General features: G+C 41.3%; 1 protein-coding gene across 2 annotated transcripts in view; it reads right to left on the bottom strand.

The window, feature by feature from the left end:
- The window catches only part of WARS2 (tryptophanyl tRNA synthetase 2, mitochondrial), an 83,261-nt gene that overhangs the window by 38,306 nt on the left and 28,928 nt on the right, over positions 1 to 16,027 (bottom strand). For both annotated transcript variants that reach the window (XM_073310402.1, XM_073310412.1), the window contains one exon: positions 9,297 to 9,554. In XM_073310402.1, coding sequence (XP_073166503.1) covers positions 9,297 to 9,554 — 258 coding nt within the window. The remainder of the gene's footprint in view (positions 1 to 9,296; positions 9,555 to 16,027) is intronic.

Below are 16,027 nucleotides of genomic sequence, written 5' to 3' on the forward strand. Positions count from 1 at the left end.
AGCAAGTGCTCTGTGGATCACAGTTTGGAAACCTGCACTACAGATTTGATCTGTAAAGGAGGGATTAGGAAAGTAATCTTCATTGGCACTAACTTTTCTTGTTCCCCAAAGACATATGAAGCCAGCTTAGCATTTTTGGTAGAATACCAGACTCTAAAGATTGTGGTAAAATGGCTGGCTGAAGAGCAAAAAAAGTGATGGAGAGGGTTAGACAGGGCAACACAAAGCTGCAGGAAAGAGACTGCAGTGGCAGCAACCTGCAGTGGATGATGTCTTCCCTGAGCTCACCCAGACAGTGTGAATGCATTTCCTGGTGGGATTCAAAGCCATCCAGAGGAAGACTCTCACCTGCGCAGAGTCTTTCAGATTAGGCCAAAGAGAATAAGGGCCTGTGAAGAGTCCAGGCATAGCCTCTCAAAACTGGTAAGGAATCCACATTCCAAGAGGCAGTGATGGATTCTGTCCCGGCTTATCAAGAAAGGGCAAAACTGTCCCAGAACAGTCACATGCTTAGATAGGGATAAATGTGAAAACCTTCCTATCAAAATTTGGCAGCCACCTCCATGCAGACTTAGGGCTGAGTTGAGATTAAAGGGATAGGTCAACCTATCAGCAGGGAGTTAAACACACCATGAACACGAGATTAGGTGCGTACTGGGGAAGGATCTAATGGTATGTGAAGATGACCTCAGGAACTGAACACAGGAAATCTACCTGCAAAGAAGTGCAGTTTTCTCGGCAGAATCATACTCTCTGAACAGCCTGGGCATCAGGTGTCAGAGTTTGAGTGGAACCTTTCCCAACAGCTACCCAGACCAGGAAGCAATGGGTGCAGAAGTTGTCTGATGAATGAAAAAAATGATCTGCTTATTAGTGATTGAGACACTTGCAGGTCTAGGGTCTATCCTCCGTCAGAGAAGAAGCTAAAACGGAGAGGGACAAGGATGGGAGCAGAATTCTATATTACAAACGTCGCTTCTACCCTAGTAAATCGAGGAACTGATCTAGCTCTCTGCAAAGAAGTTATAATGGAGAAAGGAGGTGAGGAAAAAAGAGCAGAGACAAGGCTGATATTCTTCAAAGAGTATACGTCAATGGCCAAGGGCTTATACTAGGAAAAAATGTTGACCTGAATGTTCCTATCTGGACTAGGCTGCACAAGATGGAGTCCATTCTCTGGAAGAGGAGACACAGAGGAAAAGAAAGACATGGAAAAGCTCCTTCTGGAGAAGAATCAGGGCAGGATTTTACAGCTGATTCGGTTGTTATGAGAGAGGGTATTTCTAGGAGTTAGAATTGCTTTTCCCCTTAGACAGTTTCTCACCTTTATGAGGAGGGCAGAAATTTTTGTCCCACTAATGGTCTGGATATTCCAAAATCACAGCGAAAGTAGGAATGCCCCAAGGTGGAAGTGTCTATAGCCCTAGTCTCCAAGAATTCCCATCACAACAAGGCACAGTGAAAGCAGGCTCCATCCTTACAAACCAAAGGAGAAACCAGTCCTACAAAGAGCAAAGTGACGGACAGCCTCTTACCTCCCAATTCCTGGTGATAGTCATCTTCTTCCACTTTTATTCTAATGAAGAAAGAGGGGACAGTTGTCTTTCATTTCACATATACCTCTCACTGGAAGCCCTAACAAAGTTATCAATGACAAAAAATCCATTTTCCACAATTATATTTAATTTAATCTTTCTTATGGCACTTTCATCGTATGTGGTATGCATCATTACTCCATTACATATCTTTTAGCATAACAGGAGAAGAATGTTACTGAAAGCATATTTTGAGATGATTTGGTTTTAGGGTAAACAGCACATCACATATTGAACTAAAAACACATACCAAGGACAACACCATCCTATCCCGTATCTTAGAAAATGATTAATTGTAATCGAGAGAAGTCATCCAGTCATTAATTTACATCTAGACTCCATGTCAAGACTTATTAACTTGTGTAAATTCTGAAACAAGCACTTTTGTTTTACAGGAATTTTTATTACTCCTCTGTGACCTGTTATTTTCCTATTAAATTCTTTAACCTGGCCAGGCTGTAATTAATAGTACCTGGTTTGTAAATAATGGTGGGACTTTTACTTCTTTCCTTCAGACTCCATTCTAGTGTCTAACAGATTTTACACTAGGAAGTTTTTCTAAATAGTCATCTTAAAAATTTCCATTGCTTAATTTCAGTCTATCATAGCTAGTTATACCGAACCCCCTTGCACCACCCTAAATAATTATTTGGGATCCTAGATAATTATACATTTCAAATACTTGTAGACTATCATTATGTCTCCTTTTAAGTCACTACTTAGTCAACCTACATAGATTTTGTTTTCATATAGCAATACCTATACTGGTATTAGCAAAAAGAAAAGAAGTACTTGTGGCACCTTAGAATCATAGAATCATAGAATATCAGGGTTGGAAGGGACCCCAGAAGGTCATCTAGTCCAACCCCCTGCTCAAAGCAGGACCAATTCCCAGTTAAATCATCCCAGCCAGGGCTTTGTCAAGCCTGACCTTAAAAACCTCTAAGGAAGGAGATTCTACCACCTCCCTAGGTAACGCATTCCAGTGTTTCACCACCCTCTTAGTGAAAAAGTTTTTCCTAATATCCAATTTAAACCTCCCCCACTGCAACTTGAGACCATTACTCCTCGTTCTGTCATCTGCTACCATTGAGAACAGTCTAGAGCCATCCTCTTTGGAACCCCCTTTCAGGTAGTTGAAAGCAGCTATCAAATCCCCCCTCATTCTTCTCTTCTGCAGGCTAAACAATCCCAGCTCCCTCAGCCTCTCCTCATAACTCATGTGTTCCAGTCCCCTAATAATTTTTGTTGCCCTTCGCTGGACTCTCTCCAATTTATCCACATCCATCTTGAAGTGTGGGGCCCAAAACTGGACACAGTACTCCAGATGAGGCCTCACCAATGTCGAATAGAGGGGAACGATCACGTCCCTCGATCTGCTCGCTATGCCCCTACTTATACATCCCAAAATGCCATTGGCCTTCTTGGCAACAAGGGCACACTGCTGACTCATATCCAGCTTCTCGTCCACTGTCACCCCTAGGTCCTTTTCCGCAGAACTGCTGCCTAGCCATTCGGTCCCTAGTCTGTAGCTGTGCATTGGGTTCTTCCGTCCTAAGTGCAGGACCCTGCACTTATCCTTATTGAACCTCATCAGATTTCTTTTGGCCCAATCCTCCAATTTGTCTAGGTCCTTCTGTATCCTATCCCTCCCCTCCAGCGTATCTACCACTCCTCCCAGTTTAGTATCATCCGCAAATTTGCTGAGTGTGCAATCCACACCATCCTCCAGATCATTTATGAAGATATTGAACAAAACCGGCCCCGACCCTTGGGGTACTCCACTTGATACCGGCTGCCAACTAGATATGGAGCCATTGATCACTACCCGTTGAGCCCGACAATCTAGCCAGCTTTCTACCCACCTTGTAGTGCATTCATCCAGCCCATACTTCCTTAACTTGCTGACAAGAATACTGTGGGAGACCGTGTCAAAAGCTTTGCTAAAGTCAAGAAACAATACATCCACTGCTTTCCCTTCATCCACAGAACCAGTAATCTCATCATAAAAGGCGATTAGATTAGTCAGGCATGACCTTCCCTTGGTGAATCCATGCTGGCTGTTCCTGATCACTTTCCTCTCATGCAAGTGCTTCAGGATTGATTCTTTGAGGACCTGCTCCATGATTTTTCCAGGGACTGAAGTGAGGCTGACTGGCCTGTAGTTCCCAGGATCCTCCTTCTTCCCTTTTTTAAAGATTGGCACTGCATTAGCCTTTTTCCAGTCATCCGGGACTTCCCCGGTTCGCCACGAGTTTTCAAAGATAATGGCCAATGGCTCTGCAATCACAGCCGCCAATTCCTTCAGCACTCTCAGATGCAACTCGTCCGGCCCCATGGACTTGTGCACGTCCAGCTTTTCTAAATAGTCCCTAACCACCTCTATCTCCACAGAGGGCTGGCCATCTCTTCCCCATTTTGTGATGCCCAGCGCAGCAGTCTGGGAGCTGACCTTGTTAGTGAAAACAGAGGCAAAAAAAGCATTGAGTACATCAGCTTTTTCCACATCCTCTGTCACTAGGTTGCCTCCCTCATTCAGTAAGGGGCCCACACATTCCTTGGCTTTCTTCTTGTTGCCAACATACCTGAAGAAACCCTTCTTGTTACTCTTGACATCTCTGGCTAGCTGCAGATAATTAGAGACTAACAAATTTATTTGAGCACATGCATAACCTTAGAGACTAACACATTTATTTGAGCACATGCATAAAGCCTAATATTTAAGTGTCTCAACCCAGCCTCCATTTGTACCCATGTAATTGACACGCTATCACTTGCACATGCAAATGATAGAATCTCCATGCACAAAACCTGTTTTCACCAAACCTACCCTGGATTTTCATGTGCAAACGGACTGTAAGTGTGTGTTTATGTGCACAAACGAAGCCTAAATTTGTAGCCTTTAATTTCCTCAAATTAAGCAACATATTGGCCTTAATTTCTTTAAAAATCAATCCGTTCACTGCTACTGCACTGACATATTTATTAATTTTATCCATTCTTGAATTTTATTTCTTCCTTGCTGAGTGAATTTAGTAGTGCAAATTATCAGACTGAGAACACTGGAATCTGCACAGGTACAGAACAGGGTGTAATGATGATCTTGTCAGTACTATGAATTCTCCTTGTCTTTTTTGTAGTACATCTCGAAATATACACAAAGGTATGACACTAGGTTTACATGACTGCCAAATGCCATTTGTTTTCAGCAAGTCTAAATATTGTTCCAGTTTAAACAATTTAGTGCCAATCTGGATAGCACAAACAACTCAAATACTCTTTCTCTGACTGTCCATCAGTGTTCCGAAGGCATTTTAAAATCTCCCAGAATCCACTGCTTCTGCGAGCTGTGCTGGCAACTATGGACTAGGTAGTTCTCAAAGAGCACTGCAATTGAAACAGTTTTGAACATCGGTAGCGTGGCCATGGGCAAAACTGCAATGATTCAGAATGTGAATCAGCACATCCAGATACAGCGAATTGTTTGTGCTTCAGCTGTTCTATCCCTCTACTTCAGTTAGGAATTACTGAGATCACTAACACAGACAAGCCCTAGATAACAGTGGTAACTTTGAATGTTTTTCCATCAATGGATAATTGAAGCATATTAATAACACAGGTCAAAGGTACCAGAATCAATTTAATTTAGGCCAGTCTACCCACTGCATAATGTGAAGAGTCACTGCTGGCAGTAACTTTATGTTTGAGAATGCTTCCTTGTTAATGTCAAATGTTCTTGAAATCCAGAGGTTCCTATTAAGATGCTGACTCTGTACCATGGCTCTGTAATAACAATTAGAATTTTCTTGAATTTGCTACCCCAAAAACCGTGATGCACCGGGGGAGGGGTCTGAGCATTGGCCTGCTAAACCCAGGATTGTGAGTTCACTCCTTGAGGGGGCCATTTAGAGATATGGGGCAAAAATCTGTTGGATGATTCAATTGGGGATTGATCCTGCTTTAAGCAGGGGGTTAGACTAGATGATCTCCTGAGGTCCCTTCCAACCCAGATATTCTATGATTCTATGATCATTTATAATTTGGCTTAATGATAAATGAAATATAATGGATAGTTTGTAGTGTATAATCTCTATAGTTACTAAGAGAACACTAAATACTAAGGACCTGATCCTGCAAGGTACTGAGCATCCTAAACCCCTAAGGATGGCAAAGGGAGCTCAGGATATTCAGTGTCTCACAGACTGCACTAGGAAATTGCCTTCTCAAGGGACTTTGAAAGAATCAACTTCTGCATTGCTTATGTTGTGCAAGATGCATAAAGCCTTCCACCATCAGCTAGAGACTAGTAGCCTTACTCAGACACTCAGCTGAAGTCAAGAGAATCTTTCCATTGCATTCTAAGACTTGATTCAAGGCAGACTGGACCACATTAGCTCAGCTTTCAGACTTCTGTGATGTCAACAACCCAATCCTCAAGTTGCTGCCCAAGTCTTCTAATAAAAAGTTAGAAGACAGGACACAATATTCATTTTTTAATGCAAATAATACAAACAACCCTTAAAACATTATGAAAAGTCATCTTTATTATAAAGGAAAAATACGATAAAAATATGTATTGGTTTAAATTTCACATTTATAGCTCTGTAAGTAACATTTTTACACCTGTTTCCAAATTGCAGAGATTCAAGTCAAAAATTCATACAATAAAACTGTGAAGGGGAACTTTTTGCAAACATAATCCCAGTTGCTTTAGATTTGAGATCAAGAGAACACTGAACCGGCTTCAAGTTTACACCTAAAGACTGAGAAAAAAGAATGTAAACTGGTGTAGCTTTACTGGCATAGGGTTATTCCTGGGTCACCTACTTATCTCAAGCCTCCTTTGGCTGGAGGCCTCCTATGGCTAAGTTGAAATCTTACAGGTCTTAGCCTGTAGGCCTTGCATTATAGCCCTACCTTGTTTATATACCTAATACACACTCATCACTCAAAAATACTTGTCAATAAATTGAATTGATAGTTGAATTCATAGTTCTGTGTGAAACCAGTGTCCCCAGTGAGTGAGTCTGGCTTCTGTGTTGCTACACTTTTAAAATCAACAGGTGAAAATCGCCTTTAGCAATTTTCTTAAGTTGGGACACCCTAGGAGTACATGAAGAACGAATACAGTGACCACAAACACAGTTACAATTAAGAAATCTTGTTTGCATTATAAATTATAAAACAGCAGCAACACAGGAGCTGGAATCACTCACTGGGGACACTGGGGTTTAACACTGAACTATGAATTCAATTTAATTAGCAGCTACACTGGCTTCCCAAAAGAATTCAGCTATGATGCATACAATCACTTGGGCGAAATGAAGGCTCGTGACAGACTGGTTTCTGGTCTGTCAATAATTCAAATTTCCTATAAAGGAGAAATACTGGTAAAAAGGAATCATGGGCAAAACATAAAACCTGCCTCAAAAAAGACAATGAGATATCTCTTGATCAACACCTATGGTCAGGGACAGAAAACATCTGAAGCTATTTAGCATCCCAAACTTATTTTTGATAACAGTCATTCACCCAGGGTAGGTCTACACTGGAGGAAATTTTAAACTCGAGTTAATTGGCAAACATGTACGTACATACTAATGACATTCTACAAAACACTTGTCCAGACTAGCATGTACAAACGTGTTAGCTAACATGAGCTAGTTAACAGTCCATTAACGGAAGTTAAAAAACGTGTAGACAAATTTCCAGAGGATGGTAAGCTGTAAATGCGGGTTGAAAAGTTAACTAATAAAAAATAAACACACCAGAAAGGAAAAAAGGAACCTCTGAACTGGTTTACCAAAAGAGGATAACTAGAGCAGTGGTTCTCAACCAGAGACCTGGAGGGCTGCAAGCAGATTTCAGGGAGTCTGCCAAGCAGGGCCAGCTCCACTGCATGGGTCTGAAGCCTGAGGCCCTGAGCCCTGCCACCCAGGGCTGAAGCTGAAGCCTGAACAATGTAGCTTTGCAGGAACGCCTGTGGCATAGGGCTCCAGGCAATTGCCCTGCTTGCTACCCCCTAACGCTGGCCCTGGCTTTTACGTGCAGAAAACAAGTTACTGTGGCATAGGTAGGCCATGGAGTTTTTATTGCTTGTTGCGGGGGGGCGGCGGCGCGCTCAGAATGAAAAAGATTGAGAATCTCTGAACAAGAGAATGACTAACACACAATGGACATTTAATAGACAGACAACCGTCTCTCTAGGGAGGTGGTTTTCTGCATAAATACCTTTATGAGGGACGCCAGATATTATAAACAGGCAGGCTGGCATGTTTAGGATCAAAAGGATCACAGTGTATCCATATCTATATTAGAAAAGTTTCATCACCCATTTAAATCAATCTAGTGAACTTGGTGCCAGCCCCACTGCACTTAAGCAAGGGTTCAGTCAGTTCAAACCATGAGATAATTTCTCAAATAGAAATAAACAGGTTTAGTCAAAAGTTGAGCTGGTTTAAGTGCATCTACAATAGAAGTCTTCACTGGGTTAACTAGATGGATTTAAAATCCGTTTAGTTACGCCAGTGGAATTTTCTAATGTAGAGCAGGCTTTAGTAGTCACAGCAGTACTAGCGAAGGAAGGCTATATGAAATCTATCCTACTTAAGAATCTCACTCAAAAGGGCAGGGAATTAAGAAGTCCTCTAAGGTTTGTCTTCTGCAGCACTTCTGTTTGACAGATGCACAGGAAACTCCAGACAAACCATGGATAAGAACCAAGTTCGAGGAGCAAGATAATGAAAACTAGGACTTGTCTTCAACTGGTAAAATTCAGACCCTCTATTCAGCACCTCTGTAGCTCCACTGGTGATTGCAGGAGTGGACTCTGCCCTTCTACACTACAAGCTTCCACTCTTGTTACCAAGGGTGGAGCTGTATTCAGGGTGAATTATGGACGCAAATTTTCCCAGCATAGATGCAATTATAAAAAATTAACAGGACCAGACAGATGAACAAAGTTGTATTCTGAAGTTTCTGAGCACACAACAGAATAAATAGAAATAATTTAACAAGGATAGTTAAATAGTCCCCCAGGAGGTGGGCCAGATAGAACTTTGGAGTGGGAACAAATATTTCCTTTACAACTCATCAGGTCAAGTGGGCAATGGAAGTCTCCGAAAAGGGGGAGCTCGAGAAGGTGGGAAAGGTGAAAAAAATGGACGCACATATGGGAGAAAGGGAAACACCTGATCTCAGAGAAGACAGGAGAGACAGATGTCCAGGGCTGGACCTGTATGAGACTTGCCACGTTGACTGTCTGCAAAAGAAGCTGAGAAACGGGCAAATTTGGCAAAAAAAGTATTTGGTTGACAAATACTGACACCAAGAGATCAGAGTGTATTTTGTTTATGTAAGTTATACAAACTGACTTTATGCAGCTACGCTTTTGTTAGTTTTACAGGAGACTTGCTTCTAATAAGACTCACTGTTTTCTAATAAGTTTGACTTAAGATCCACAAAGTCCTAGGCTGTTTGGGAAATATATGTATCTCAGGATGGACTTTGTGAACAAATCTTTGACCTTTGCAGAGAGTTAGTGAAGGCAGGAGCTTGGAATCGAACACTGCTAAGAATTTCTAGACAATCAGTACAAAAGAATAAAAGACTTGCACAGTGCTATGTGTGCTCAGCAAAGTGCATGGGGAACACCATATGGCCATGTCTGAGAACCAAGTTTTAAATAACTGGGACGCTGACCTGTGACTGCTGAAAAAGGAGGCACTTCTCTGGATTGATACCACAGGCGAGGAGAGTGGCAGTAGTATCCAAGACGCTTTGACGCAAGACTGCTGGCTCCCGTGGTATTGTGAGAGCGTGCAGATCTACAATGCTGTACAACACGGAGTTGTACTCTTCCTGAAGCCTCACCCAGTTCTGGATGGCTCCAAAGTAGTTGCCAAGGTGGAGCTTCCCAGTTGGTTGAATACCGGAGAAAATGCGATCCATACCGCTATTCTGTAACGAAAACATTTAATAATTTATACCATCATTGCTTTTTCACAGCTTCTTTCATCTGTGGCTGTCAGTGTTTTTCAGACATTGGTTACGCCTCACCTACGCCCTATTTCCTCCTTCTCTTCATTTTGCAGTGTTTAATGTCAAACTGGAAGAATGTATATGATGGAGATCTCCAGGGATCTGTCCTGTGTCTGGTATTATGAAATATTATCATCACTGACTTCAGTAATGGAGTTGAGAGAACACTTATAAAATTTGCGGATAACACCTAGCTGGGAGGAGTTGCAAGCACTTTGGAGGACAGGATTAGAATTCAAAATGATCTTGACAAATTGGTTAATTGATCTGAAATCACTAAGATAAAATTCAATAAAGACAGTAAGATACTATACTTAGGAAGGAAAAAAAATCAAATGCACAGATACAAAATCGGAAAAAAGCAGAAGTACTGCTGAAAAGGATCGTTGTAGATCCCAAATTGAAGATAAGTCAACACTGTGATGCAACTGACAAAAAGACACATAATTCTGGAACGTAACAATAGGAACATCATATGCAAGACATGGGAGGTAACTGTTCTGCTGTCACTGGCATTCGTCCAGTTTTTGGCACCACACTTTAAGGAAGACATGGATAATAAGCACTGGAATAGTTTACCAATGGAGGTTGTGGAATCCCCATCATTGTAGGTTTTTAAGAACAGGTTAAACAAACACCTGTCAGGGATGGCCTTGATATACTTGGTACTGCTCAGTGCAGGGGGCTAGAAGGAATATATAAGGTCTTGAGGTCTATTTCCCACCTTAGACATCTATGATTTCCTCCTGCAAGGTATGTATAATTGTTACATAAAATAAATTCTGGCTCGTGATTGCCCAGAAACAGTTATTGTGATCAGTCATTAAAACTTCCTACTGTTTACCTCAAATAAATACTGAAATCTAGAATAATTTTAACCAGTCAGATTACATGTAAAAACAAATGCACTGGCTGAAATTGAATTCTGTAAGGACTACTTTTCAACAGAGGCAAGGGAATTTTTCTTTTAGCATGTTAACCATACTGATACAGAAGCTCAGAATGACAGTGAAGGGAATTCCAGACATTTCTCCTGAAAATGTTCCAAGTATCAAAAGAAATTGACTTCTCATTCCAGTGAGCATAAAAGGTTTATCCCTATTGATGGGAAAATATTGACAGCAGTGTTCTATTAGAAAGATTAAAAAGAGTTAATATATACAGTTTGGTTAAATGACAACTAACATTTTTGGAAAGTTCATTTTCCTCTGTCCCAGCTCTCAGGCTGATCATTCTCTCAGGGTACATCTACACTGCAAAAAACTCCCAGTGGCAGCAAGTCTTAGAGCCCAGGTCTACAGAGATGTTCCCACTAAGGCTGGAGCCCAGACTCTGACACCCACCCCCATCACTGAGTTTCAGAGACTGAGTTCCAGCCCAAGCAGAAACATCCACAGTGCTATTTTTAGTGCTGTAAGGCAAGCCCAAATCTGTAGCCCTGGGCTCTGTAACTTGCTACCACATTTTTTTCCCTTTTGCACTGTAGATGTACCCTCAGAAACTTAAGCTGGCAGGGTTTGATCAATTACCTCCAAATTTACCAGAAAAATTCCTGGGTACTTTGAAAATAATTAAACAATGTTATGTGAAAATACTTTTTGTAAAGTTAAGAGTGTGCAAATGTAACCCTGCTTTCAATCTTAACTATGGAACCACTACAAAGATTATTCATAACATAGGAAGTTTACATGTTAAAAGGACATCAAATTAAAAGAAATCTTTCAAATAAAAGTGTGATTATCTACTACTGTTACAAGTAACATCTAAGATTCCTATAATTAAGACAAGAAAAAATTTCTCCCAGTTTTACTTTGAGGACTTGATGGCATTTTGTTTATAACAGTTTTCATTGTTTCCCCTTCATGACTAGTTAGATGGTCAGCTTCTCATTTGTGGGAGGTCTCTCCTACATGTGTGGACTTTTTTTTTTTTTTAAAATTGGAAAAAAATGTGATTGTAAAACCACAAAAAATAACGGGGATACTCTCGGGCAACTGTAAAACCTGAAATTAATTTTTTAATTTTTTAATTCACTAGCTTTCAAGTTGACTGTGTCCCTTTAATATCTAATCTAGATGGGTGTAATGAAATACAAAATTTTAGGTAACATTTCAAATTGGTACTGTTTTTTTTTTTTTTTAAATGACCAGCAATTCAAAAGAACATTGTGATACGGTATAAAGGGGAAGGTGACTGTCTATAATACTAATACGGTCACCACTTTTACAAAATTGTGATAATTCCTATACAAAGTATGCTTTCTGAGGTATCACTGGAAAAGTTATAATTTGCTGTGTATTGGTATCTCATTATTATGTGTGTATCAACACTGTATGTAGTTATGAAATTCTGGCTATGTGTTTGTAACTCAAACATGTGAGTCTAGGAAACACCCACAGGTTAGCCCTTCAGGAATAACAAATGAGCTATCTACATGTCATTTCTAAAGACACCTTAAGCAGCATGTACCACGCAGAAAGTGGAAGCAAAATTTGCAATTCATATGAAGAACTGTTGGCCCAGTGGAGCTGTCTGATCCAGCACATAAACACTGGAGCCATCTGACTCCATGACACAGCCAGGATTTTTCCAGAAGAGGGGTCAAGATATAAAAGGCAAGAACAAAGGCTCCTGACCCCCTCTTTCCTACCACATCTCTGGACTGCTGAACTCTGACAAAGGAAATTTTGAACAAAGGACTGAGGTCCCCACTGTTATTGGGTAAACCACAGACTTATAGAAAACTAGTAGATATAACATCCCTGCTAGAATTTTGGATTGACAAACTAACCCCTCAGTAATGTATTTTACCTGATTTAAACCTCTAAAATAACTCTCATTTCTTTTCTTAGCTAATAAAACTTTAGTTAATTTACTGAAGTAACTGGCTGGCGGCATTGTCTTGACCTGGTGGTAAGTGACTAGCTCTTTGGAGCCAAAACTTGATGTGTGGTGATTATTGGTTTTAATAACCTTTCATCACAGTAGTCTAGTTTGTCTGGATGGAGGCTTGAGAGCGAAGTGGACTGTCAGTGGCTTTATGATGAGATAATAAAGGGAGGGCTTGTCTTCACTAACAGGGTAAGTCGATCTAAGTTATGCTTCTCCAGCTATGTGAATAACGTAGCTGGAGTTGATGTAGCTTAGGTTGACTTATCCCAGTGTCTTCACTGTGCTGCATCGATGGGAGACGCTCTCCCATTGACTTACCTTACTCTTCTCGGGGAGTTGCAATACCGGGGTTGACCAGAGAACACTGCAGTCGATTTAGCGGGTCTTCACTAGACCCACTAAATTGACCCCTGTTGCATCAATTGCAGCAGCGTTGATCTCCCTGTAGTGAAGATCAGGCCTGACCCAGGAGCAGGCATATACTGCTGGCTTGGTTAAATCTAAATATAGAATATGCCATCTGTTTGGAAGTGTCTGCCAAGTTTTGCCAGTCTGACCTAATATTGGCACTCACAGTTGTGACCCACACTAGACACAAGTGACAACCATAACCAATTTTCTTCCTACTTTGGTAAAAAAATTATCCTTTGCCTTCAGAATAAATTACCACTCTTCAGGTCAAGTCAATTTTCTTACTTAAAGTTAGAGCAAGCAAATACAGGACTTCTAATGGAGCCTTTTCTGCAATCTTTAACATCTGATCACAATTAAACTACTATATACTAGCAGAATCTGTCCCAATTACCATTAAACCAGTTTCCTGGGAGATGTGCGAATAAAACAATTATTCTGAGGTTACAGTACACTCTACCCAATTGCACCACTCTAATATTTTGTGTTTACACAACACATTTTGTGTCCAGTTTTTGGCCCCACACTACAGAAGGGATGCGGACAAACTGGAAAGAGTCCACAGGAGGGCAACAAAAATTATTAGGGGGCTGGGGCACATGACTTACAAGGAGAGGCTGAGGGAACTGGGGTTATTTAGTCTGCAGAAGAAAAGAGTGAGGGGGGATTTGATAGCAGCCTTCGACTACCTGAAGGGGGGTCCCAAAGAGGATGAAGCTAGGCTGTTCTCAGTGGTAGCAGACAACAGAGCAAGAAACAGTGGTCTCAAGTTGTAGTGGGGGAGGTCTAGGTTGGATATTAGGAAACATTATTTCAGTAGGAGGGTGGTGAAGCCTGGAATGGGTTACCTAGGGAGGTGGTGGAATCTCCATCCTTAGAGGTTTTTAAGGTCCGGCTGGACAAAGCCTTGGCTGGGATGATTTAGTTGGTTTCGGTCCTGCTTTGAGCAGGGGGTTGGACTAGATGACCTCCTGAGGTCTCTTCCAACCCTAATATTCTATGATTCTATGATTTCATCCCAAGACACTTTGCTAAAGCAAAAATAATGTATCAATGGCAAACAACTATGTTCATGCAGAGTTAATGGTGTGTGGTGGTAAGCAGTCCTCTTGAAGAATGCTGAGTTGAGCACGGGCAACCTTAACTGAGGTCAGACTAGATAATCGTAAGGGTCCCTTCTGGCCTTAGAATCTATGAACTCTGCATTTCCCGGTTTTCCGAAGTTTGAATTTTGCTCAACAAAATGATCTGCAAGGGGATGACATGTCACCAAGCAACCTTAACTCTGTGTTAACACTGAGGTTTTTGGCATTGAATTTCCTAGATATATAGTTGTTAGGAGTTAGTAGTCATTTAGACAGTTGTACAGATCATTTCTCACAATTAGCATACTGAGTCAGCCTGTCCCCCCACCTCTCTGGCCCTATCAGCCATGCTTCTGCACCCTTCTCTAGCCATGTCCTCAACCCAGGCAATGTGTTCCCCCCTCCTACCCGGCCCCTCCCTGACTACTATGCCATGGCCTCCCCTGCGCAAGCAGGAACCACATCTTCCTGCAGTCTTCACTCCTAGTATACAAATGTTTATATTGCCCTTCCTTCCCTTCTCTTATAACCCAACTCACATGCAATACCGGGAGCAAAGGACAACTGTGTTACAGTGGAATAGTGTTCCTGGTTGTGGCTATTTTTTCCAGGGCTTATATCTGTAGAACCCCACAATCAAATGACCTCAAATGGGGGTCATAAACATTATCTACTCTGCACCTTTGTGAAACACACCAAATTTCAAAGAAATCCAACTGAGCATATTGATTTTAGAGGACTTAGAAAAGTTGTCCCTTAAAATGATATCATGATGTACCACTATAATACGATGTTGTACCACTATAATAATGTAGTAGTGCAACACTGCTCAGGGGTACCCAGGATTGTGAAGTTTTGCTACTACTGATCCTTAGCATGAGGAAACCTTTTTTGAGCCTCCTGTGGGTCAGCTCCCCACCACCACTAGCCTCTGGTAACACAAGCACTGTTTCCATTATGGCCCTGTTTTCAATCACTCAGAAGTTGGCACAATTTTTAGCTATTGGGCTGAAGTTTTCCAGGACTGATTTCTCTTCAAAGTTGAATTTTTGGGGGGGGAATTTTTGTCTTGTAGACACTTCCTCTCTTATCTGCCATCCCGCAGCTCACATCATATGAAATCACTGGGGTAATGACCACAAAGGAACAGGCAGTCTTAACTCTCCCCATGTTTACTAGTTATATTTCTATGTGTTTGGATCATTAATGCAGCACTGTCGTGTCTTTCTAAGTCATACTGTACATAGTTCTGTACTTGGTTTTGTATTGTGTGCATAAGCGAGAGAGAGATGGTCCAAGAGACTTGTTTATCTATCATGTTTAGGAAAGCCTGCATGAACAGGACTGTTAAAACACACATTAGTTAGTGTCATAGTTTTTATATGTTAGACAAACATCCTGCCTTAGCGAGGGGAGATGGAGTAGAGACCTCTCAAGGTCCCTTCCAGTTGTAAATTTCTGTGATTCTATGATTTTCTCCTGCGAGGCAAGAATTCTTACGTGAAATACCAGCTTATGATTGTCCAGAAACGTATGTGATGGAGTCATTAAACAAAATCTGTATGTGTGCACACTGGCATAGCATGTTCACAGCTGGAGCTCCAGATGCACTTGGTCTGTGGGCAGTGGAAGAGAGGTGGCTGAATCTGAAGTGGAGTTTAGAATGACTTAACTCTTAATTCCTTGGTTTTTGTGATTTGCACTGATAGATTATGTAGTCTTTACCCCAAAGTTAAAGCTGTGTAGGAATTTCCCAGCTTTTTAAAAAAATAAGTGGGTCAGCATCAACAGGTATTTATGTTTTCATGTACCCTGGATTATCACTAGCACCACTGGTACAAATTAATCTTCAGAGATCTAAAGCTGATTTTTGAAGACTAGAAAAGCACCGCGGGAGTGGGGATGTTGTTGGGGGAGGCCTGGATGGGTTAGCATGGGTGCGCTAGGTGGAAGTAATGGAGGGGAGCATGAGAAAAAAGTGGGACATGTGGGGTTGAAAAGTTG

This window comes from Lepidochelys kempii, chromosome 1, assembly GCF_965140285.1.
Source record: "Lepidochelys kempii isolate rLepKem1 chromosome 1, rLepKem1.hap1, whole genome shotgun sequence".
Taxonomy (NCBI): Eukaryota; Metazoa; Chordata; order Testudines; family Cheloniidae; genus Lepidochelys; species Lepidochelys kempii.